The sequence below is a fragment of the Parus major genome, chromosome 8 (assembly GCF_001522545.3).
Source record: "Parus major isolate Abel chromosome 8, Parus_major1.1, whole genome shotgun sequence".
In the NCBI taxonomy this organism is placed as follows: Eukaryota; Metazoa; Chordata; class Aves; order Passeriformes; family Paridae; genus Parus; species Parus major.
In genome coordinates this window covers 23285679-23311680 of record NC_031777.1, presented here as the reverse complement: position 1 = coordinate 23311680, position 26002 = coordinate 23285679, and the positions used below count along the sequence as shown (strand labels likewise).

General features: G+C 42.0%; 1 protein-coding gene across 1 annotated transcript in view; it reads left to right on the top strand.

The window, feature by feature from the left end:
* TRABD2B (TraB domain containing 2B) overlaps positions 1-26002 on the top strand; it is a gene marked incomplete at its 5' end in the record, with an annotated part of 268912 nt that overhangs the window by 225410 nt on the left and 17500 nt on the right. Inside the window, one exon of the mRNA XM_015635645.2 lies at positions 18852-19121. Within this exon, the coding sequence (XP_015491131.2) occupies positions 18852-19121 (270 nt within the window). The remainder of the gene's footprint in view (positions 1-18851; positions 19122-26002) is intronic.

Below are 26002 nucleotides of genomic sequence, written 5' to 3'. Positions count from 1 at the left end.
AGTTACCTTCCTGGGAAAGTGTTTAGAAACTATGAAAACAATGTCAGAAAGTTTGATTTTCAGGGTGACAGGACGCCTCTATGTGCACATTCCACTACCTTGGCAGCAGTGTCTCCTGTTTGTGATGTCTTCCCTAAAATTCTCAATCCCTGGGGGAAATGCACCTGAAAGCAAGAGGGCTTGGACTCTGCCAAGATCAATGTGTGTGTCCTCAGCTGAATGGTCCCACACTGGTAGCTTCTGTTCCCAGCTCCAGAGCATCATGGTGGGCAGGTTTGCCTGGACTAGAAACCTAATTCCAGTGGGGTCTGCTCTGAACAGTGAAATACAGAACTTTGTTAAAGGGTAAATGGTTGTGCAGGAATGGATGGAGTCAAGAGAGAGCACATGGTGGCCCTCCATAGGTATTAGATGCTCTGTGAGTTTTCCTGTGGTCTGATGATAAGGTAGGTCTGCCACTTCTAGATGAGAATAAAGAAAGAATAAATTGCATGGCAAAAAAGTCCAGAGTTGCCACCAGACTGAACTACTCAAGGTGCAGAAACAGCAGAAAACTATAGAAATTGTGAATAAAGACCATTTAAATATACTCACAAGAAACAGCTTTCTGCCTTAGGAAGAAAAATAGACTCTCAAAACTGCACATCAGGGACTGTATTGTCATTTTCCTGTAACTGGGGCTGTAGCTATCAGAAGTACTTGCAGCTTCCCCTTAGAAATGAAGAGGCTGCTGCAAACCATTTTGTCTCTTTTTTTTGTAGAATAGCTTGTATTTTATGATTTCTGGGTGAGCTGCAAATGACAGTCTAGCCAAACACAGTACAACATTGTGGTAGCACGACAGCATCATCATGGTGCTGTAATTGAGTGTCTTAAGGAACCTTGCATTTTTGTTTAGCCTTCTTTTTTTTTCACTCTTCCCTTTTCTCTTTAAAATATTAAATAAAAGCAGTTGAAAGGCCCAGAAGAGGAACCATTTTGCTATAGTAACTGTAGTAACAAAACATATACACAGAATAAACAGAAGCTCAACAAATTTTGAGCTGCTTGCAAAGCAGAAATTATTTTGTGGTTTACAGACGTGCAGGTGTTCTCATCTTGATTCTTGTGGAGGCATACATGAAGAGGTATTTCTCTCCTGTGCCCAAGCCCTAAAGAGACATTTCTGCTTTACTTCCAAATAAGTTGTATAAGGGAGTCAAGCCCACTGTGTTGCATTCTGGCATTGACAATTGAAAAATTGGATAGTGTTCAGGGAAGATCAGCTGGATTCTAATGTGGAGTTTGAGGGGTGGACAGCACATGGAAAAAATGCAAGAGTTGGAAAAAAAACCTGAAGCAGCTGCATGCTTATGTTTTGGCAAAGGGAATTTAAAAAAAATGTTGTGGACAGGCTGTGTGCAGGAGAAAGAAGAGGAACAGTTTGAGCTGGCACATAGGAATGTTTGAAAGTATATCAGATCAAATTTGCGGGTGGTTTTGGATCAATATCAATGATTCCTTGACAGTGATTTGCAGGACAATTTTTCCCAGGTTAAGTAAGAAGCCCCATTATATGAAAGTAACTTCAGCAAAACACTCATGCTATGTCCTACTTACTACCAGTGCTGCCTTGCCAAAAAAACAAATGGTCATTTTCTTTAATCTCTCTGTTCCCAGAACAGTGTGATTATTACTATTATTGACATGATTAGTAGTCTGATCTTTATTGTTCAACAATAATTCAGCAGCATTACCATAGATAGGTGGAGTATAGTCTGGTATGATGTCTAAACTCTGCCATCCATTTTGGTTTTAGAAAGGCCAAGAGAGTCCCTTTTGTAGAAAATAAGTAGCACTGTTCCTAGGTATCAGGAAGATACCTAGATTGGGAAGAGTGAAACAGGACAAAGGCTGAAGCTGCTCATGCTTGCAGTTGCATACAGACTGGGAAAAGCCAGAAGATTGTTGGCTTCCTCTGTCTAAAATGCTAAGCATGGGTTGTGAAATGGCTGCTCTTTAAGCCAACCAAACTGAATACCTAGAGTCTCACATTTCTGTTGTCTAGTGACAAGCACAAATTTGAGCCAAATCCTCCCTTTCCTAAGGTACTGGGAAAAAATAAAGTGAGATCTTGTCTGGCTTGAAGAGATAGCCAAGATATAGGGGTCTGATGGCTCCAGAATCAGTGAACTGGCAAAGAAAAGTTTATATAAAGTATACTTAGCTGGTGTGGAGCTATTTGGGAACTCTTACTGACTGGATTTCTGAAATCTCCTGGCTCCTCCTGTTGATCTGCCTGGTGGCCCAGTGTTGACCTTCCTGTGTCTCTTCCAGAATTCCACCATCTGACTATTGAAAACACCTTCTTTAAAGCTCAATCCCTTTCTGTAAAAGAAATCCTGTTCTATTCATCCAGCAGAACAATGCCATAAACACTTGAGAACTTATTCTCACATTGGCTTAATTTGTTCATTTTGTTGCCTGAGGGAAGTGTCCTGAATCTGTTTGCGTGACAGCCTTCAGCAGCGTTCATATTTGCTTCTCATTTTGCTGGCTGTCATCCTTGTCCCCAGATAAAGGAATTGGAAAATTAGTGACTGAATCAATATCTCATTGCTTTGCCCTGAGATAAGAAAGACAACTTTTTTTTTCTTTTTTTTTTGTGTGTGTGGAGTTCTGCCAATTGGCTGTCCCTGTTCCTCTCTGTCTTCAGAAAACAGAGCTGCATGGTTTGGGCTGGGAGAGAGGAGGAGATGGGAGAAAGTCTCCCCTTAGATGGATTCCAGTGACTTGAGCAGATAAAGGGCCACAGCTGCTTCACATTTAACTGGAAACAGCCAAGCTGCAAGATCAATCCAGGAAGCACCTGTGTCTGTGATGACTCTATTGTTGCTGGGTTCTCAGAATCAGCTCTGACCTGCTGCCACATGCCAAGCCCTGATGTGCTGCACACCGTCCTCTTGGCCAGAGGAACATGCAGCAATGCTCATTTTTATCAGCAATGCTCACTCTAAGGATGGAATCAGTGCTGCCTTCCTTCAGAATCAGGGAGCTCAGGATGATGGAATAATTCAGCACAAGATTTTATGTCTGTGTGTCTGAGAGTTTGAGAGTTTATTGTAAGCTCTCAGAGTTCTGCTGGAGAAATTAATTACCCTTGTGCCTTATGTTTGCACTTCCTGCCCCAGTTGAAGCAACACATCTTTGCTGTTGTGACTTACTCCTGTCCTTCTGTCTGAAGCAAAGATCTTCCTCCCTTCCTTCTCCTATAGCATCCTATAGATGTGACCCTGGCTCTGCTGCTCGTTCTTGCCTCAGGGTGGAAGTCTCTGCTCCCCTAGGAATTCTCTCTCCTCCCCCATGGGGTGAAAGCACGCTCCATCCACACAGTGATGCAGCCTTTTCACTCCACCAGGACCCCTAACCCTCCCAAGGTGATAGGCAGAATTGGGAAAAATGTTTGACATAACATTCCCCACAGCCCCAGTTTGGTAAACCCAGTTTTGGAGAACCCAGAAAATTACAGATGCCCTTAGAACTGTCAGGAATGTCCCAGCAGTTGCCAAGCTCCTTGGGATGCCTACACAGCTTCAGCTTTCTGGTGCCTGCTAGTCAGGGTTGCTCCACTCTGCATAGCTTTTTATTTTTGGAATGTGTTAGGGATAATGTTAAAGTTATTGTGAAATAAGTAAACATTCATTGAGAAAATACACAGGTGAAAAAAAAAAATTACAAGAGCTGTAACACTTGAATTGGAAACAATTAATTGAGGAAAAAAGAACTGAGAAAGGTAGATTCTGGATCCCATCTCTTCTGATATAGGGGGAAAATGCATCCTTCTTTTTTAATGTGGGTGATATAAAAATCTCCCTATTGGGATTCTGCAGTTCTTCTTAAACCTCTTGTAAGCCTTTGGATCTTTCACTTGATCTGAGCCTGGGGATCATAGTCCAATTACTATCACCCTCTCCTGAGAAGAAAAGTGAATCCATTTTTTCAGGGTGTTCTCTGACAGCATAATTTACAGTAAGAGGTGCATAGGGATTAAATAGGGTTCATCTACATACATTGGTGAATTTATTGCCTCATCTAAAATTGGAGAATATGACTACTCAATGATTAAAACACTTAGCCACGAAAATACGCACATTACATTTTCGTGTTCCTATGTGCCTTTAAAATGTCCACCTTTGCAAGTTAATTGTCTCTGTGTCTACCTTACAGCCACAAAGCCTGAGCCAGCCAAGTAACTCTTAGGGGGAAAAAACATGGAAGAAGGTCTCCAAAATGTGATAAAGAAGCAAATTCAACTTACAAATTCTCAGCCGTGGAAATTTAATTATCTTGTTACTTCCTGAGCAACACATTACATAGGGACAGTGGATCTGCATGTTCTTAAGGCCACCTTTAGACACTGAACACCTTCTGAGAGAATGGAATTTAGCAACTTGCTACAAAAAAAAAAACTGGGAAAGAACAAGATAGTTCATGGTGTTGGAGTAAGAAAACAGAACTTCTCAGGAATTTCATGCTTGACTAATTCTCCCAGTGAGACATTCACTTTGTGTATAATCAGATTTTATCCTTGGCAAAATTTCTGGTTTCTTTTGAAAAATTTGTTTCATATTCCATATAATTCTGTTCCTTGGGAATGGGGCCTCTGGGGAAAGCTGGGCTTGCTTCTTTTTGCTGCAGGGCAGCTTGCTCGCTGAGCTGTCCTGAAGCCAGTGCTAAGGTTTCTAGAGATTTTTGCTGCTCTGCAGCCTATCAGTTTTAGGAGATCTGTATCTCATACTCCATAAACTCTAATAGTAAACTTACAGAGCCTTGGAGACTTCAAAAGTTCAGAGCTAGTTCTTACCTTATTTCCTAGCCAAATTTCAGAGTTCTTGTTTCCACAGGAGAAGCTGATTTTTCATCCTCTTTCTGCTTCCAGCCAACGCTGGAAGATCTTTTCACCTCAGGTCATGAGTATGAGATGAAAATTTTGGTTTATAGTTATTAGAGATAAAACTGATCCAACTTGCACTGTTGGCTTCCATCAGTGCCAGTAGCTTTTAGAGGTCATTGTTAATGTGAGATGGTTGCTGATCCTCTCCCATCTTCTGTTGTGAGGAGCCATGGGGGAGTCGGTGGAAAACTCAAAGTGTGTTCACCGAGTTGTGCAGAGGCCTTCTACAGTCCAAGTGAAAAGACTGGCTTTTCCAGAGTAGTGCTCATGGGCATCTTAGACAACTGGCCCAGCTTGCTTGCAGGAGGTGCCTGTCTGGTTTTAGGTGGCTAATCAAGTTTTAGATGGTTGGTCATTTTTGTGAGATGTGTCACTAGGCTCCTTTAAGCCTTTGAGCGAACTGCACCAACCCATCCCCTCCTGAAACAGTGAGATTGTGTGACTTTGTTTGTGTGTTCAGCCTGCACTTGTCCTGTGGATTGATGGCCTCCTCCGAGGGCAATATCAATCTGGGCTGAAGTGCAGCTGCACTTTGTAACAGCTCAAGGAGCACAAAGGTATCAAGTGGTATTGTGTGGTTGGAAAGATGTCGTTTATCTGAGGAAGTTTGTGGTCTGTTTGCTGTCACTCTGTCTTTGCAGTGCCGACTTCCCTTACCTTCACTATCACGTTGTCAGGCAATGAGACCTCACACATTAGGACAGAGAGCTTTTCCACATCCAGAGCTGACTTCTTTTCCTTCAACAAGAGGTCTCTGGGCTGTGCTGCAATCAATAGAGCTGCTTGGTTCAGCATGAGTGTAGTAATTCAGCTTGCGGGGAGCTCTTTACAATGCACAAGTTCCTAAAAAAGGAATAGGGAGAAAGGAAGTCAATGGCTTCTCTCAATGACATTTTCATTTAAAGTTCTTTTAATAACAGTCCCTTAGGAAAAAACAGTCAAGGATGCAATATTCTACAGAGGGTTTTGCTGAGAAGTACATCTGTCATCTTCCATGAGTGATCAGGTGTTCATAAGGATATTCTTATTCCAAATGGGGTTAGAAACCCTCCAGAATACTATTATGACTGGTGGCATGACCAAATGACTCCTTGTGGATGGATCTTACTGTGGCAAGCTGTGAAATTTACTGAAACCTGTTTCAATTGCCCCCACGAGTAGAAAGTCACTCTAATGTATATATGTAGTATGATTTTGGGTCATTTCTTGCCCATTTTGGTGCAGAACATTCTTACTTTTGACAGCTCATGGTATCCCAGCCAAGCCAGGTGACTTCATTCTGGCCACAACCCAGCTTTGGCTCCTAAATTACTGTGTAGGAGTCCCTTCAGGAGAATATGGTGAAGAGTCAGCCTGAGATCCATGTGTATATCAGCCCCTCCTCCTAGCTAGGTGCTAGTAGAGGGAGCAGGAATGTCAAAAAGAGTAAGTTCTTATAACAGTAATTTAAGGATGGTGAATTTATGAAGCGCTTGTCACAGTAAATACCTTAGAAGCCAGAATGCATTTTTGTGTCATGATCATTGAATCATTTTTATGAGAAGTCAAAATAAATTCATATCCAGTCTGTAAAGTTTGTAAAGAGTTTAATTCATCCAGGAAACCATGTGTTGGGAATACAGTACCCAGATCCAGATCAGATATACTTCAGAGAAGCATTTAGGTTTTAAAATCCTTCCACAAGCTAAACTGATCTCAAGACTCTTTAGAGTTTCACCCTTCTCTGGACCTCATGCTCCATACAAGTGAACATCATGCCAATGTGTTTCCCATTTCCTGGGGATTAAACTGCTGTGTTTGATGACTCAGGACTTTCCAAGGAAGCAGCTCAGTCACTCATTCTGTCTGAAGTGGCCTCAGGTGTCTCACAGGACATGTTTTCCCTTCCACAGTGATTCATGATTTCAGAGCAGAGGATCAGCTCTCTCTCATTTTTTTCTTCCCACAAAGTTAATTAATAAAACAAATTTCTATTAGTGGGTGATGAAAGATTTTGGTTTCCCACCTATACTCCCAAATGCTCTGCATTCCAGGAAGAATGAAAAATGGATCTGTGAATAGAAACAGGAGAGAGGAAGAATGGATCAGATGCTGTAGATGGATGTAGGTACAGTGGCTGTCAAGTGATATGGTGGAAGAACTTCCTGAATAATGACAGTTTCTTGCACTTGTGATTGCTAAAAACACCCCACTTAAATAAAAATCCAGCTTCAGGATTCATGGGGGCAAATTTAGAAAGTTTGGGACACAGGGTGTGTCTGACAGAAACTGAACTGTCTGGGCTTCCCATTGACCTCTTGCTTAGGCGGGCAGCTACACATAATGCAGTAGTTCTGCTTTTGGAAACTGGATCTTCTGCCACTGTCAGAGGCTCCTGTTGGTCAGGAGAAGGACCTGGAGGATTCACGCCCTCATGGCCACTGTGGACTTGGCTATGTCCATCTGTCTGCCTCGTGTAGCCCCACCATAGTACAGAATTTTTCATCAGCATCAAGAATTAAGTGTAAATTTGTACCCACCGTGTGCATAACTTTTGTCACTTCAGCCAGAAAACATTTGGTCCTACTGAAAGCCAGAGTTGAGAGAAGGACTAAATTTGGGATATTTCCCATTCCTACTGCTGTATGGGACAACAGAGCAGTTCTCAATTCCATAGTGCCCCTCTCTGCTGGTGACAGCTTGCAGAGGAGGAGACCCAATTTGGTGCTCTCATTTATTTGTGGGAGAGAGCACACTGAAGCCTTTCTCCATTGATTTCCAGTCAACTCAGGAATAAGAACATTTTCCTGCTAACCTGTAGCACTTCAGCAGCAAAGTCACAGACAGGCTCCAAGTGCTTTAGTACCCAGTGCCCTGTCTGACAACTAGATTTGCATCTCCTGTCATATGACCCCAGCATTACATTTCCAAATTACTTTTTCAAAAATAAAGGCAGTCCCAGAAATTCCTGTGCCGGGACAGCACATCCCTGTTTATGTTTGAAGGGCCGATACCAATCTGGAGTCCCCGGTGATCAAAGTGCGCTTTCAGAGATGAGCCTCGTGTTATGTTTGAAGTGAGCACTTTGAAATGAGGATGAAGCAGGACTAAATCAGGATGAAGGATGTGGAGCATTACCTACTTTACATTAAATCCATGCTGCAAAGATGTGGCCAGTGTTCCAAAGTTTTCCTTGGAGAGTGCTCGGAAGTTGCACACCAGCCTATTTGTGGAAAGCTGAACAGTTTCCTATTGTCTGTGATGTGAAATGCTTCCCAGATAAACACTTTCCCCCTCCACTGAAGAAAAATGATAAAGCTTCAGTAGAGTTGCTGGTTTCTGTTGGCATTGAGCTCTGTTAAAGGCTATAGTTCATATCCATGCCAGAGTCATTAGGGAAAGGTTTTGTTATTGAGTGAGACTGGGATAATCTTCAAGGGTTTAATAACATTGTGCGCCCACATCTTTGCGTCTCTGGGTTCATTATACCCCTGGAATGTAAATCCCAATCCACAGTGGATAAACAAGGTTCACATGGATCTCAGATACTTTTGTGGTATTGTCTCCTCATGGTTTCTGAAAGGGAAAGAAAACATTGCTAGAAATAACCTCACTGGAGTTGTTTAGCCCAGAAAACAGGAGGCTCAGGGGGGACCTTATCACTTTCCACAGCTACCTGAAGGGGTTTTACTGAGGTGGGAGTTGGTCCCTTATCCCAAATAACAAGCGGTAGGAGAACAAGAAAGGACCTTGAGTTGTGCCAGGCAGGTTTAGATTGGGTATTAGGAAAATTTTCCTCACAGAAAGGGTTGCAACGCATTGGAATAGGCAGCCCAGGGAAGCTGTGGGGTCACAACCCCTAAAGGGATTTAAAGGGTGTGTACAAGTGGCACTTGGGGACATGGTTTAGTGGTGAACATTGCTGTGCTGGATTAACAGTTGGACTCAATGATCTTAAAGGTATTTTCCAACCTAAACAATTCTGTGATTCTACAAAGAGAGCAGTAAATCTCTGATGCTGCAGTAGGTTTTGGTTGTAACATTGCCTGCATTTGTGGCATTTGAAGTAATTTTAAGGAATTATTCCTAACACCCGCAGAGTCAAGGTATCATATTCCATCACAAGGAAGATCCAAAAGTCCCTCCATGAACTTTGGAGAGAAAAAGCTGATTTTTGAAACCGGCAATGCTAAGAACCAAGGCTGTGTAACACCAAGGCAGTACTGGTGGTGGTTTGATCGGATCAATGGGTGGTTCTCCCTCTGCTTCTCTTGTTCTGGCAGCTGCAGGTCTGAAGGACCTCTTTATGTCCTCTCCTCTAACTCCAGTTTGGTTTTGCTGGGTGCCTCTATCCTTCCTCCATGGTGCCTCTTAGGCTGAAGACCTTTTGCCAGGAGCAGGGTGTGGTTCCACTTGTTGACCTACACTCAGTGAATGCAGTAGATACAAATTCACTTTTGCCACCATTTTGTCAAAGCAAACCCCGCTTTGAGTTTGTGACAAAGGAATCATCTTTCTTCCCTAGAGGAATGGGATTTCTTGCTAATGTTAAATGGTAATTTTGCATTTGTATCAAATTTGTATGCAGATTATGTTTTAGGTGGGAATTGCAGCTTCCATTGACATTTAGCAGGCACTGAGGTTTTAAATCATTGAGGCAATTTTAGAAACATTCCCCTTAAGGAGAAAGGACCTTGACTTGAAAGAAAGCAGAGGTAACAAGGGTTTAATTTGTTTGTTTCACAAATGCAGCCATGAATTTAGGGCAATTTCTATGTATTCCAACATTCATACTGATTGTAGTCATTGCTGAATGGTCAATTCCCAGTCGTGTCAGAGAAAGGCATCAAATGAAATCCACAGGCAACCAGAAGTGGTTTAAATGAAGTGATGGAGCTGGAGATTAATTTTGTTTTCTTCTTCTTTCACTACTGCCGTACCCTTGCCTCCTTCTTTACCTCTCCTGCCTTTCCAAGAAGCCCTGAGCAGACCTGATGAGTTCTATAGGTTCCCTAATTGTTTGACTGTGGAGTATAGAAAAGGGCTGAACCTTTCCTCATAAAGCCTGACTCCATTATGCTTATTTTCACATAAATAAGGACATACAGTCTTTGTTCATCTGTGTGCTACTTGGGAAAATTCTGTTCTGACTGGCTGTCAATTCAAGATGAATTTTTACTAGAAAAATAAGGCAACAGAGACAGAGTAGCCTCCCCTTCTGTTCAGAATTAACAGGCTTGTGGGGGCAGCCCCAAGCACTCAGTCTCATTGTAGAGACAGAGCCAGATGAGTCGTCCTGCAGTTTCAATTAAAACATCTCACATGGGCATCATTTCAACAGCATTGACTTTCCTGCAGTTTGAGCTGTATTACAGCACCACCTCATGAGAAGTCCTAGTTTGGTCACTCTCAGTGTTCAGCACTGTGCAGTGATAAGAAGCTAATGTGACTGCTGGACCCTGTGCTGAATGCCAGGCATACTTCTGATGAGTCTCTGACGTCTGTTCCACTTGATATATTACATGTTTTTCCATAGCTAGGCAGCACTACAAGTACTCAGCTGTGATACCCTCTCGGACAATTGGCACTTAGATAAAGCATTTCAAGGCAAACAAACAGATATTCACATATAATGGAGGTAGGTGAGCCCCTAATGCCCCTGTGCAATGAGGAGTTAGGGAGGGAGGCTGCAGGGGCTGTCACCTTTGTACTGTCTGTCATTGTCTCACACCTTTTGCCTGTCAGCTTGCTAAGATGAAGTTTTTAAAGAATGCATAATTTAATTCTGGGATTCTTAAGTGTACCAATAAAAATAATGATCATGCATAATTTAATTCTGGGATTCTTAAGTATACCAATAAAAATAATAATCATAGACATTTCAGTGAAGGAAAGGTATTTTCTGGGGTCAATGCAAGTTTTCCTGTTTTAAGGAAGACCTGGAGCCTGTTCTTTATAACTAGACAGTGAGATTTTCCTGAGTTCATTAAAAATCAGTGTCTCCTATGGCCTCCGATGCCTCATGGGTATTCAAGGTCTGGTCTCATAAGTTTCAATTAGCAAACTCAAAAAGAGAATATAAAACCTTCTTTTCTTCCTTTAGGTTTCAGCAGCAATGTGCATACTTTGTTAATGAAGAATTTTAGTGAAGGATGGCTTTGTCAGACAGAAATGAGCATTTGATAGAAGCGGCATCATCAGCATGACTTGATACAAAGAGGGAACCCTCTGTGACACAGAGGGATGTTATGTAAAGTCCATTAGCATTAGAGTTGACAGAACAGCATTAGACATTAAAGCAAGTGGGGTTTGCAGGGAGAACTCTTCTGCCTTCATCACGTTTCGAGGGCTCTGTCCATTACTGTGCAGTGAAAATGCCCACAGACAGGCTGAAGTGTTGCCTGAATAGGGATTCTGACAACTGTCTTGTTCTTTTCTTGGAAACACTCAGGCGCTGTGATATGGGCAAGGCCAATGGGCTCTCACAATATTTTGGAGGAGTGTCTGTGTGTTCCTTTTTTTAGCTCAGCAGCCATCAATGGCTGAGCAGATCAGATGTTTTGCAGTGTCAGCTACAGAGAAGGAAAGTACATTTCGTGTCACAGAGATGTGGAGTCTCTTGCAGACATGGTCATCTTATGGCTCTTTGGTTCCACACTTATGCCTGCTGCTGGACTTAAGTGGTCTGTGTCTCTCTCCTTCTGGTGATAGCAGCTACTTATGAGCCCACATTATCTGTGTCTCGCAATTGTAAGTGCCTCGACTGAACGAGGTACTTCAGGAACACAAGTTGCTGTGCTTGCACAGATCTGTGGTCCACCCAGTACCTCACTTCAGCCAGGACCCAACTTCAGAGCATCAGAGGGAACTGCAGGAAACAGCACCAGGCAGACAGTGAATAGTCTGCCCTTAGTTTCAGTCTGAAGTCAGTGGAAATGTTGTAGTCCTCAAGCTAAGCATTTGGTGCCTTGCTCAGCTGTGTCCCTGTAGAGAGTTTTTAAGACATGATAGAGAATATGGACTTCTGCAGATACATGTTCTCTCTGGAGGATCCAGCAAAGAAGGGAAATTAATTCCCAGTGGAGACAAACTGGGAGCAGAACTCGATTTGGATTGTAAATGAGCAAGATATAAACAGTTGTATATTAGCCGTAGTTCTACTGTGGAATCAAATCAAGCAGCCAGTTTGGTGGTATTTTTTGTCAGTCAACTCCTTAAAATTCATTGCAAACTAAGCAGTCAAAATTTTATTATAAGACAATAAAACATTTTAGTTAACTTTATGTAGCAAGCCTTTGGGTGTTGCATGAGCATACAGAGTTGTAATTCGAATGTGAAGGCCTCTCTCTCCTCTGAAGGAGATTTCAAGGTGTTCCAGGACAGCTGCATATCTCTGTGCTCCCATGTTGAACCAGGATGCCTGAGCAGGGAAAAGCCCATCCAGACCCATGGGATAGGGATTCTATCCCAGGAGCTTGAAGTGCCACTTCCATGAGACAGCGAGGCACCAAAGGTATCTGTATTGTAACCATTTGGCTTAAACTGAACCACCCAGGCAGAAATAGCTTAGCACTAATTGGTGTGGTGCTAATGAGACTGTGGAGATTTAGGGAATAGAGCCTGAGGTGAGGCCTGTGTACCATGAGCAAAAAAGGTTCTTATTTGCTATTTATGTGGAAAATGGAAACAAGACCAGAGGGTCAACCCATCCTTCCTCTGAGGGCATAGCCCATCCTCTGGGGCTGGAGTGTGCAGCTCTCAGAGTTTTCATGAAAGATGCATAAACAAAGGATTATTGAGTTCAAGAACTGAACCAAGAAATCGAGAAGGGAAAAAAAGTTCAGAGCCATTTGAAATGGAACATTTTGAGGATGCTTTTGAAGGCAGGAATTGGGTTTTGTTGGGTTTTGTCATTTTTATATATTAGCTGGGTTTTTCTTTTTAATTGAGATCAATTTCTGAACAAAAAAGGCCACTTTGTAGCATGTAAGTCTTTGAAAGACTGGAGACTAAAAAAAATTAGAAGCTTTGTTCAGAAAATGCTGAAATGAAACATTTTGAGTTTTCTGAAAGAATTCACATGAAAATGTGGAAATGACACGTTACAAATGTTACAGCTGCCCTCTCTTTTTTCAGCAAATTCAGCCTCTAAAGTGCAGAAAGCTTGATTTTTTTCTCCTGTGCCTCAGACCAACTTCACTTCTAATGAAACAGAATAGATAAAAAGGTTTTACTTGTTCCTCTTTCTTTATAGTTTCTCAGAGTGGGAAGGAAAACATTACCATGTGAATGGCTTCACATCACAAACTTCTCATTTCATTTATGCACAGAGTTGTACATATATATGTGTGTATACTGAGGACTAAATTCACTTTCAAACTGAGGTTACAGTTCTTGAGCAATAGTGATTCTTCCCAGAGAAATAGTCTGACGTGGATTCAGAGCACAGAGAGATACCATCCAAGTTTGGGGTGGACTGTAATCTAATTTAACTACTTAACCTAATTTAAGTGCTCATGAGATGTAGTTGACTCTGGTGCAAAAAAATGAAAAAACAAATTTGTTTCCAAATTCTGTTAAGAAGTTTTAACTTTAGTGTACAGGCCTAAGGCAACTACTTCCTAAATAAAATAACCTCATTATAATTAAGCTGATCAGGTGAGTGAATAATCAGGGATTTCACAGGAGTGATCAGGGATTTCTCTTTTGCTGTCTCTTGAGCCCAAATTCATCCTGAGTAATTTACAGCACTTAGCCTGAAGCACCTCAAAGTAAGTTTAAGTATGGGGAGAATTGAACACTCTGATCTCTGCTTTGCAGTTACTCTCTTTTGCAGTGAAATATATTTATGCTTTCCATGTTGAAGGGCATTGTGTCCATGGTGTCACCTGGTTATGTGAGTCTGTGCTCTCAGTCCACACTTCCCATCACTGGAAAGAAACCCTAAAGCTGTGCCAGGGTGGGTTAGGATTTCTGCCTGCTTTTCTGTTCTTTTGTTTGCTTCTCTCCCGAGAGCTTTGAAAGTCTGAGCTTCATCCTAGCATGGAAGAGGGGGGAAAAAAGCAAAACCCCTTGTGGGCCAGGACATTGTGGTGCCCATCTTGTGGGTGTGCATGACTCTCTCAGAGAGATGTGTAGGGAGAGCAAAGCCAGCAGCAGATGTCTCCGTGGCCTGTGGCGAGGGGAGCGAGGGTGCGTGCAAGGGGCTGGCGAATTCCTGCCTTCACAAAGACACCCCAACTGGAATTTATGAGAACCCATCCACAATAAAACGCTTTTAACTCGCTGTCTGGCTGTCAGCCGGCTGCATCCCAGGAACGGTGGCATGAGGATGAGGCAGCCACATCTCACATTCCTTGCTATCACCGCGGCTCCTCTCTTGATGAAACAAAATCTCCCCTTGTCTGACAGTTCTGAGAACTGAAGCAAGAAAACCTCGGTGATGCTGCTGTGCTTGGAAGCCTGTGCAAAGCATGGCAGTCTTCTGAGCAAAACTTTTCCATTGCTCGTGCTGCAAAGTCAGGATGCAAATAACAAATTGGCAGGCTGGGATTTCGGAGGATTCTGCACATGTCTGAGGGAACAGAGATGTTACCGCAAGATTGCTGAAAAAAGTTAGATTGATGATTTTGTTGTCTGGAAGATGTGTATCATCAGCAAAGGCATAGAGCAAGGGCAAGTCCCTCCCTGGCCCTGTGGAAACCCGTGGGAAGGCTTGGTGGGACTCAGTCCAAACGTTGCTGGTGTTACTCGGGCAGGTCAGGGGCAGAGGCGTTACTGGGGTCTGCCCTGCCTGACCTGTGCAGTTTTAAGCCTGGGAATTATGAAAATAATATATTGCAGGACACCATGGTGTTAATGTTATTTTTCTGACCAGATCCACTCAATAGGCCTAACAAATCTCAGCAATGAGTCAATTTTCAATGGTCAGTGCCAGCACAGAGTGACACTGCAGACCACAAGGCAGAGAGAAATGCTGTGACAGCCTAATGGAGCATCCAGCTCAGTCCAAACAACTTACATGTTTTGTTTTGTTCTTTTAATTCTTGAAAAGAATTAGAAAAGGATGGCAAATTTCACCAAAAGTGAAAGAAAACCACAGAGGTCTTTGTCTGTGGATTAAGCGTTTTCAAGAACTAGCAAGAATAAATGTTTTCCTGCTTTCACTGTTTACTGTACCTTAGGACCAAGCCACATAGGATATTTGTTGAGGCTCCAAAGTTTTCTTATTTGGACTTGGTTGTTTTAGAGAACTTGTTTTGCAGGACTGCACATCCCAGGGAAGGAAATTAAGGTCAGAGATGAGAAAAACCCACCTAAGGGCCTGAAATAATTTTCATTTCTCCAAGACCACCCTGTGTGGGAATGATACATTTAAAAATGGGTGGAACCTCTAAGCCTGGAATTGTATCAAGTTATTCATGAAAAATCTCTGAGATCTTTGTGTGGACCAAGATATTTGGGTGGTACTTTCTCACTGTTTCTTCAGAAAAGGCGCTGTGGCCTCACAAACTGAAAACTAGCCTTGCTTTTCTCCTGACTTTAAAAATAACTGTGTATCTTGAAAAGCTGTCTCAGCAGTAGTGAAGGAATGGAAAAAAAAGTCCATTATATCCCCATGGTTTCATACAGTGCAGCTGTGCTAACAGAGTGCACAGAGACTGAGACCAGAGAAAAGGCACAAAATAGTCCATGAAATGAGCAGTTGAATTTGACAATAAAGCTTCAAATAATGCAGAGATCGATTGTCCAGGTACCTGATTGCAGATGGCAGATTTTCACCATTATTTTTAGCGGAAAAAAATCCAGAATATTAATAAATTTGAGCTCTTTTTATTATTAATTTTTATACTGAAATCAGTGGGGAAATTGTCATCTTATAGAAAATCTTTCTTACATTAAATTAACATCTTTAAATATTCTTGCAATATATTTGGATGAAATAGCCATATTCTGTTTTGATTTTCTTTCTGGTAGAATGTCTGTAGGATGACAGTCATATTTGAAAAGAAACAGGTTGATAGTGAATTAATTGTACTTTTATAATATTTGTTGGGGGTTTTTTGTAATATTTTATTGTAATATTTTATTGTAATATTTATTGTAAGTATTATTTTGTTATATAACATAGTATAATTATTTATATAGCATATTATAATTATTGTAACAGATTTATTAAATCAGTTTAAAACTAACTTTCTTTTCTTTTAAAGGGGCAAGCATGCATCAACATGCAGCTTTCAAAAGTCCCTTTTACGTCTTGGTACAATTATTAGTGGTTACTAATAATTAAAAAAATATTAGATAATAATGGAATGAGTATCGACCAAATGTAATATGCAGTTGTCACAGTGGATCTATTCCCCCGGACTCAACTCTAACATGCTGGTGGTTAGTTTATAACCCTCTTTAGGTTACAGCATTTTAATGTTTCTCCAGTGTTTATTTATTCTCTTCCCAAAGAATGTTCTGAAATATCGAGTTTACAACCTGTGGCTCATGTGATGGCAGTGGAAACAATTAAGCCAGAAACTTTCAAAGCCACCACTGGGATTTTGATGCCCATAGTCATTAATTTTAATAAGAAGGGAGCTGCCAGTCGTCTTAAGTGGTTTGTAAAATCTCAACCCATAAAAACACCTCTCTACTGGTTCCAGTTTACAGGGAGCTCAGAGCAAGGTAAACACATGTAAGAAAATAGTAGGTGTTAAAAGGTGGAAAGTGGGTGTTCAGATATGCCTAAAACCACTCAAGGAATCAAAGGGCAGCCCCAGCCCTGAGCTGGCACAGGGGGGCTGCTCCTGCCTGCAGCATCCTGGGGAGTTACTGGCTGGACAGAGCATGAGGCACAGAGAAGTCCATGGGAACAGAAATCTTGGCCACAGCTCAGTTCCAGTGTCTTCCTGACACCCTCTGGTCTCTGCTGCCATCTCAGGACCCACCCATGGTGTCTGTAGGTTCCTCATCCAGCTCCTCCCTACCTGCCTGAACTCTCCTGTCCAAGTCCACACTTGCTATCCTCCAAGCTGATAAATGGCTGGGTTTGGATGTTGATAAAAATTGAGAACTCTCCAGTGTGGCCTGAGAGACCCCCCAGTGCAAACCTCTTCATTTCAGTGTGAGCTCCTCTTCATTTACTTGAGTCTGGAGGCGCCTTTGCTTCAGCCATGAGCCTGTGCCATAGCTGAGGAAATCTTAAAGATCTTGGAGAGCACCAAGAGCTCTCAAAGGAAAGTACTGCACTGGGGAAAACTCACCCTCAACATGAAACATGAAAGAGTGTCTTAATGGGGAAAACAATTGAGAACTGGCAGATCTGTGATATAAAATAGAGCATGGAGTGAGTATGAATGAGCTTGGAAAGGACTCGCTGGGAGGCTGAATGCTTTGGAAAAGAAGAAAAAAAAGGGATTTTCTTGTGTGTTTTATTAATAAAGCCAACCATGAAGAATTTTAGAATTAGTTTTAGAAAGCTTTCTCTTTTTTCTCTATCTGTTGTATGATCTCTGAAGAACTTCATGAATGTTGGCTACAAGTGACAATTACTGTAGTATTTGCCAGCGAGCCTCACAGTAACAATAATTAATTAACAGTAGGTGTTGGAAGGACTTTTGGATGAAACACAATGCAGTGGAAATAGAGGTGACCATCAAGACTGGTATTGTAACAGACTTCAAGAAAGTCAAAAAGAAAAAAAAAAGCTTCCATTAGTTGTGGATGTGACTTTTTTGGAAGAGAACAAAATGTTCCATAAATGAAACATGTGGTTTCACTTGCGGCACATTTTGTACATTGTCACCAATGAAGTTTAGGATTTTTTATTACTTTTTCATTAAAATGTCTTACTGGTTTCACTCAGGAGGCAAAATTTTTCACGTGGCTTTAATTGTTTCTGTCATAAAAGTCATAGCATCCATGTAATAGAAATAGTTTTGCAGACCACAGCTTCATATTGCCTATTAATTCTCTCCCATTTTCTGTACATACAACTCATTGGCCCATCCCAGGGACAGGAAAATTTCTTGCAATTAAGACTCAATATGAACTTCTACTGAAGTTAGGGGGGAAAAATAACTTTATGTCAGTCCTGGTTTATTAGATTTTTGTTGCAGCTATCTTAGCTCACAATAAGTTCACATGGCTGCATACCAAAGGAGAGAGTTTATATTGACTTTACTCTAAAATCAGTGAAACTCTAGAAGATGAAAATAAAAAGTCTCTTTCTGCATCATTCCAGTCTTGTACAAAAAGGTGGTAATATTTCAGACAGCATTGAAGAGCTCTGGCATAATTGTTTCAAGGAGGCTGTGGACAGGTCATTTACCCCTTTTTTCTTCAGTACCTGCTGGAGTTCAGGTCTCACATCTCCCATACCAGCTGCCAAGCTTCCATCATTCCATGTTTCTGTTGTCAGCCTAGGACTGTCCCCAATCCTGGCTGGATGAGGAGACGTAATTCTTGTCGCAGTTAAAACAATTACTTGTTTTCTGCAGAGGATATACAAAGTTGGGGGAAAAAAAAAAGAAAGATAAAAGAGATAATGAGATAACTTGTGTTGTCTTGTTAATTTAAGATCGTCTCCTCTTCAGGTATCTGTTTCCCTCAAACAGAGTCCTTTGCCAGCTTGAAGAGAGTTTTGTCATTTGACCTTCAGCCCTGCAGGGGAGGCATTGACCCCCACCACAGACTCTAAGAAGTCATTGAAATGCCAGAAAACAGCCACAGAGTATCTGTTGCCTTTTCCCCGTTTTTCAGTTAAGTGTTTACTTGAAAGCTTCCTAGGAAATGCCAGTGCTGTCTTTACTTGCTGCCCCAGAGCAAAGGCCTTGTGCACCTCCTCAGCAGTCAGGGGCACCCACCAAGCAGTGCAGTCTTCTGCTTTCACCTTTGTTTTGGCACCCTTCCTCCTTTACTCATATTTAAACGCTGTGTTTTGCAGCTCAAGGACAGCAAAGACAAGCCCAGCCTTGGAGGGACCCTCAGTGACAGCCCTGCCTCCTGTCCAGCTTTCTGAGCAGGTCCCTCTGGCATCTCCTTCCCTGAAGCCGCAGCAGATGGACGAAGAAGACAGCCTGTCTCCTCACCTCTTGTTGCCTGACAGCATCAGCCAGCTGGAGGAGTTTGGCAGGCAGAAGAAATGGCACAAGAAGCAGCACAAACACCATCGCCAGAGGCAGTTCAATGACCTCTGGGTTCGGATAGAAGACAGGTGAGTCATGGCTGCTCCCCGTCCTTTTCCTGCTGGCTCCTGACTCGATGCTCTCTGCAGATCCCGGTTCTTGTTGATTACACCATGGGGAGGGTTGGATAAAAGCTAGCTGGGAGACACAGGGAGTGAGATGGTGTTTTTGTAGCCTAATGAAGAGCTAGGAGGAAAATAGGCATGCTCACAGGCATGCTTGATCAAAAAGTAAAGAGGAAAAAAATGTTAATGCTTAAAATATTTAAAATACACAATAAACAAAGACTTGTCAGCATAAAAAACAGGAAAAGAACAATAGAAAATACTCTGTGCTTGTCTTTTTTCTTCCAATAATTCTTTTCCTATCTGTACTAGCAGTTTTCAGCCCATTTTCCAACCATACAGAATATCCTGAGGGTTTTTAAGATTCTGACAAATCTGACTTTCAACCTTCTTAACTCCTGTGAGGCTGAAATGTTTTAACATCTTTGTTAAAACATTTCAATTTTCAATTTTCTGACTGAAAATAGTAAACTGAAACAAAATGAAGTACTTAACTAAATCCTCTCTGTGAAGAGAATGGAGGTAGGTACTTTTCCCTGGCTATTCCAATCTTGGTCTGAGGTTAAAAACTCCCATTCAGTGTTTGAATAAGAGCTTTCATGTTTGACCAGGGCTTCTCAAAGTGTGCTTTTAGGATTCCTGAGCAATTTATTCTCCCACCTTTAAAGCTTACTGCCTTTATCCAGGCCAATTCATGGGCAGATATACAGCCACAATGTTTATTGATCTTCTAACAAGTAAAAGGAACTAAGTAATATGTTGGGAGCTGGCTGCTCACCTACACATATAATGATTGTCTTTGAGCATTACATATTCCTATTTTCATAGCACCTAAATTCCTTGCAGGTCTCTCAGGGGCTTCTCCCTTTGCTAAGAAAAATAAAACTTCATATATTTGTGTTTTCAGGTTTTTATTATTATTATTATTATGTTTATTTTTAATGGAGCAGTTACCTCATTTTTTTGTAGTTTATTGTTTTCTCAGGGTGAATGATGTAAGGGTTGCTATTAAGGTGGTGCATATTAATGTAATAAGGCTGTTTCTGAGGTCAGTGCCAGCCTTGTAAGAAGGATTCATATATTTTTAAAGTGTATTCAGTGGTTGGATCCCCTCCACAGAGGATGTTTAAGCATGAACTAAGTGACATTTGGTTCACCATAGCTGAGTGCCTCAAATAAGAGGGATTTTTCTGTCCTTCTGCCTGGGGAGTGCTGACCTGTTGTGTCCCATCATGTCCCAGCGTTTCACAAGTGGTCCAGTTCCTCATGTGTTGTACAAGTGAGGTTCTTAAAAAGATCTGGTGGGAGCCTGGCACTTGGGCACAGTCCTCCTACTCCTATCCTATCTATCCAGAAAGGATATTGGATACTGGCAGTGGAAATATGGGAGCTTAAAGTGGTGCTTATGGATTTTTGCACCTTTTGCTGGTTTTATTAAATGCTCCTAGGAAAGATAATTAAGAGGTAGTTTCAAAGGTTAGAATTAAATTATTTTCTCTGGGCTGCTGTAAGATTTCATCTGAACCAAAGCCTTTTATGCCTCTATTTCCATTTCATAAGGCTGGAGATTGGGATAAGGAAACACAAGTTTCCGCTCCCACCACGCTGGTGATGAAGCAGACACTGTGTGTTGCCTGCCTTGCTGAAAGATCCCAGGGAGATATTAGTGGGAGATCACAGGCCTAGAAATAAGGGAAGGCTGGAAGAAGGGAAGCCTGCCTTAGTGCTTTCAGATGGTTTTAGTGCTTCTACAGTTCTGGAGTAACTTCTGGTGTTTTCCTGGAAACGAAGCAAAACAAAAAATACAAAACACAAAAAAATACAAGTTCACTAAATCAGAGACTCACAACCAGCTCTGGTTTCTCCATAAATTGGATGGAGTCTCAATTTTCATAAACCAGCTGCTGCATATTGTGCTTTTGGCAGTTGGGTTTCATCAGCATTAATTGCAAGCTGGACCCTGCACAAAGCAATAAACAGTGAGCTCTCTCTAACTGGTTCCTTTCTGATTGGCAAGAAAAGAGCAGAAATGTGAGTCTGTGACCAGGCCTTGTATGGTGATCATTTTTGGGAGGAATCAAGCAGGGTGGCTGAACTTACAGGCAATGGAGTGTTACCTGTGCAGGAGATAAACACGTGGACTTCTTTGCATCGCCTCGGTGATGTTTCAGCAGTGAGACTTAGCACTCATCATTGAAGGGTAATTGGGAGTTCTGGCTCTGGCCTGTCCCAAAAATCCATTGTGCATTTTCATACACTTCAGTTGGAGTCCCCTGTGTTTTGTATGGACTGAGGTCTCTGCATTCAGTATTACCTTGAGCTATGGCCCCATTATTTCCAAATGGTTTATCTTCCAGTTCCCTAACTCACCAGTTGTCACCTGAAACTTGAATTGTTCACCTTTGAGACAAACTAGAGGGATTTAGGTCTTTGTTATGGCTTTTGGGGGGAAAGCTGCATAAAGCTCATTGTTTCCATGCGAGGTCCCCAGAATTCAGCTGTTGGAGCTGCCTTTCAACCTGAAAAGTCAAAGAGAAATATACAGGTGGAGGACAAATCCAGGCGAATTTAAACCAGGTTATTGATTCCTGTATGAACCTCATTGAACTGTGAAATGACTGTGGTTCATACAGCTCTTTTCCAAAGCTTTATTGACCATGGATTAGAGGACTTTATGAGCCATGAATTGCAGGGCTTTTATGGACTATGCATTTCTAGGCAATCTCATACACTTCCATGGAAATCTTAGGGTGTTTTCTTAAGCTACCAACACAGAAACAAAGGAAATGAATGCAGGAGAACAATCTTAAAGGAACATCAAAGGTCTGACTCCAACCTATAAAAGCCAGGAAATCCATAATTAATGGTTCCACTAAGACTTCAGCTCTCACAGTCATTCGGGTCTGATCCAAGGTTATGGCTACAATCTGAAATGGCCTCGTGAAAAATGAGTCATCATTTAATGCCACACATCATTATTAGTATTTATTTGCAGTTATACCTTGGAGATTGTCCTTTTCTTTTTGTTCTGTCTTAACAGCTGAGGCATTGGAGTTGGCACCCCTGGGTGGACAGTGTTTAGATTTGTGTGTTGGAGGGTTAGTACCGCTCTGGAGGATGAGGAAGCTTCTGCTCTGTCTCCTCCCTGTCTTTGACAGAGCTAAGATTTGCTGATCTCCTGGGTAATTGGCTGCACTGAAGGCTATTAAAATATAAAAAATGCTGATGAAATGTGTGGTTTCCTCTCCCTTCTGCCTCCTTCCCCCAAAATCTAAACAAACTGAAAAAGTCCTGCCTGACTGCAGTTTCTGTTTGAAATGGCTTGTCAAGAATTGAAATTAAATGGAGATTTCAAGTAGCAAGATTTTTTTTTTTTCATCAACTACTTGATTTTGCAGAAATGTGCAGATCTGAAGTCTGTCCTTGGGAGAAATTTGAACTTAGACAAAACTCAAACCCTGGCTATCTCCCATGGCCAAAATCCAGCTGGGACAGCAGGGAGGGGAGGCAAAACCCTCAGGCTGCAAGGCTGCAGTTTGGCATACAGAGTATCATTGTTCCTGTCTTAGCTAGGCTTCCCCATCTAATATAAATAATTAATTACAGATCATTCACTGGCTTTTCATGACAAGAGGCTCAGTTAATTGAAAGAATAGAGAAATGCCTTTGAGGCTTCAGAGTGGTCAGGGAAGGGCAGGTCGGGATTGCACCTTTGTTGTAGCAGGCAAATGGTTCAAGGTTACCAACAAAACCAGCCCAGGAGAAGGAGAACCTCTCCCAGCTGCTGGGGGGAGTTATCCTGGGACCTCAGGCAAGGAGAGAGGAAAGCTCCTGGGAAAAAGGAGGGAGGGGAGTTATTAACTGGGAGGGGTGAGGTTTAGAAGGAGCAATGACAGCTAGGGGATATGAGAGAGAGAAGTGCAGTGGTGGGAAGGAAAAAAGTAGAAAGGATGTAATGGGCAAGTTAATTCCCACTGCCAAGGAAGAGATCTGGGTGAAGGTGGTGTTTGGAAAGAAGCTAAGGACACACACGCTTCACCAGGAAAGAAATTAAGGAAAAAGGATTGTTCTCAGAAGAGAAAAGAAGTAATTATTGTCCCAGATGGAAGCTCAGCCCTGCAAAAGCTGCCATCAGTGGGAAATGAAATGAATTCTCCCTGTAAGTAGAAATGGCAGCTCCCTGATAGCCCAGTGCAGACTATTCAACCCCAGATGAATGCAATAGCATCACAAATATCAATTTATTTTGGAAGGAGCAGTTGTTTTAGGGGAAAAGAAAATGTATACCAGTGATGGATGAAGGGAGACGATATGTGATAAACTACACTGAGTTTGCCTGTACAGAGTGAACCTTATCAGTTTGGATGGAATTTAAGCACTTAGCCTGTTATCCTTACTTTCAAGACAATGCAGTGATGGAAAACAGAACTCTGTCAACTCAGACAAACTTTTAATTCCACTTAACTGCATCTGAAAGGTAAATTTCAGTAAATTAATCCAAATTGCTTCCTTTTCACAACACATGGTGCTGAAATACAGTACTTAACTTCATTAAAGAAAAGACTGCTTTTATTTAGAGGAGACCTAGACACCTTTGAAGTCTAACAGGTAAATTGTGGTCAGATGATTTCCCTCCATATGGTACCTTTGAGCTTGAAATTTCCATCACTGGGGCCTTGTTTGTTTAAATTACCCTGTCTGCCTCCCTGCTCAGGACACTGCTCAGGGGAGGGGGATCAGTGCCTCCTCCAGCCTTGCAGCCAAAGAAGCAGTGCCACCTTTGCATTTATTTGCCCTGTGATCAGCCAGGGATGAGGACACAGCTTCAGGAGCTCTCTGTCTCACAGTGAACCTGTCTCCCTGTGGGAGCAGCAGGAGTGTGGGTGTGCTGGGAGTCCCATCTTCCCTCCCTTGTCCCACCTCATTGCTGACTGCGGCTTCAGTGGGTTGTGTGGCTCCTTGGCTTTCCTCCAGAATTTCTGTCATTTCCTTCATGTTCTCCTGGCAGGATTTCCTTCAGGGGAATCTTTCCTGATCACAGTCCCTATCAGAGACCCCCAGGCTCCAGGGTGTGGCATACAAATATCTACAGTCATCAGAAGAACCTCAGGGCTTGTCAGTTTGGGTGCAAGAGCTTTTTGTGACATGGAGTGGTCCCAGAACACCTCCTGGACAAATGCCCTCTCCTGGTTCCTTTGTGAACCTTTATATCTTGAACTGGCCTAAATTCTGCTCTTTGTTTGCCCAGTTTTTTTGAACCCTGGTGGATATACAGTGTCCAGAAGAAGATACTTAGGGCAGTTTAGCAGTGCATCACTCATTCCTTCTTTCTCCCAGCACTGCCTGCCTCTCTCAGACATGCCAGATTGCTTTGTGAAGGCATCCTGAGCTCCTCCTGAGCAGAGAGCCAAGTGTAGGGAATACTGCATGTTCCCCTCAGTTTTTTCCTGTTTCCACCTGATCCCCCATTAAGGTGAGCAGATGGCTCAGTGCCTCCTTTAGACAAGCCCTGGCTCTGGCAGTTCTGTCATCATGCCCTTTGCACAGCCCCAGGTACACGAGCCCTCCAGTGAAAGTAAAATAGGAGCAAGGTGTAACTCAGCACAGTGAAAACAAGAGGTAAATCTCCTGACTGTAACAAATGATATGGTGATGACATATCCTCCTTCCCTAGATGGTTTTTATTGAGGCTTCTTGGATCATCAGGTTGGTCAGAGTGCACAGAATATATTAATTAAAGCTGTGGAACCTGGCCTCAGCACACAGCTCTCTAATGCATCTCAGTAATGACGGGAAGTCCTGACATTCATGTCCAAACCCATAGCATCTCTGTGCTAATAGACCTTCCCTGTCAGCTGGCCGTGACTGATAACTTCTTTCCCCTTGTAAAGTCAAAGAGTTAATTTGTTATCCTCCAGATGGGGCTGAAAAGATGTACAGCCTCACTTTTACCTGCTGAACACACGAAAAGATCCATGTGTTTTACTTTGTTCTGTTGTTCTTAATAACGTGCTGCTACTGTGGGATGAAACACAGATAAAATTAGAGAAAAACAGGAAAAAGCCTTGCATGTTTACTTTCACTATTGCTTGTGTCTCAGCAGCAGTATAACCAATTCATATGAAGCAGTATGCAAATGCTGTTTTAATGAAAGCTATAAATACCTGAGAGTAAAATCATTAAAGAACACAGAAGTCTTTTGGAAACATAACTTGTGTATAGATTTAAGTTTTGTCTCATTGAACCAAATTCTCTATTGGTAATGCATTAGGTATTTTATTTTAGTGAAATTTAAATCCTTCATGAATATTAAATCCATATTTCTGAAGGCGAAGGAGTAACAAAATTGGAACACACAAGTCAGGATTTTTGAACAATGAGGTATTTTTCAGCACTGGATATCCAAGAGCACTTTCTGCTTTTTCCTCCTCAATGCTGATTAAGATTGAAAATAAAGTGCAAAATGTTTTATGGAGCCTATGAAGAGCTTTCTTTTTCTTTCTTGCTTTCTACTTCTCATCTGAGATGTGTTGAGTAAAGATAATCTATAGTATCTATTTATATCTGCCCCAACTTGGTGTATTTCTGACTGGGCATGGGACACAGCCCTGCAACTGCTAACTTTGTTAAGCTGCCTAAGATCTGCCTGATGCACCACAAACAGAATGTTTTCCTAGGATTCAGTTTCAAAAAGCAGCAGCAGCTGAGTTTAGATGATCTCTTCCTCTGTGATCCCCACTTGTTGTGCTGTTTCTCAGCCAGTGCAGCCTCATTTCCTCACCCACTGACAGGACTTCTACAACCTGTTAACTTTTCAGTTCCATCTTCCTCCATTTCCTGCTTAA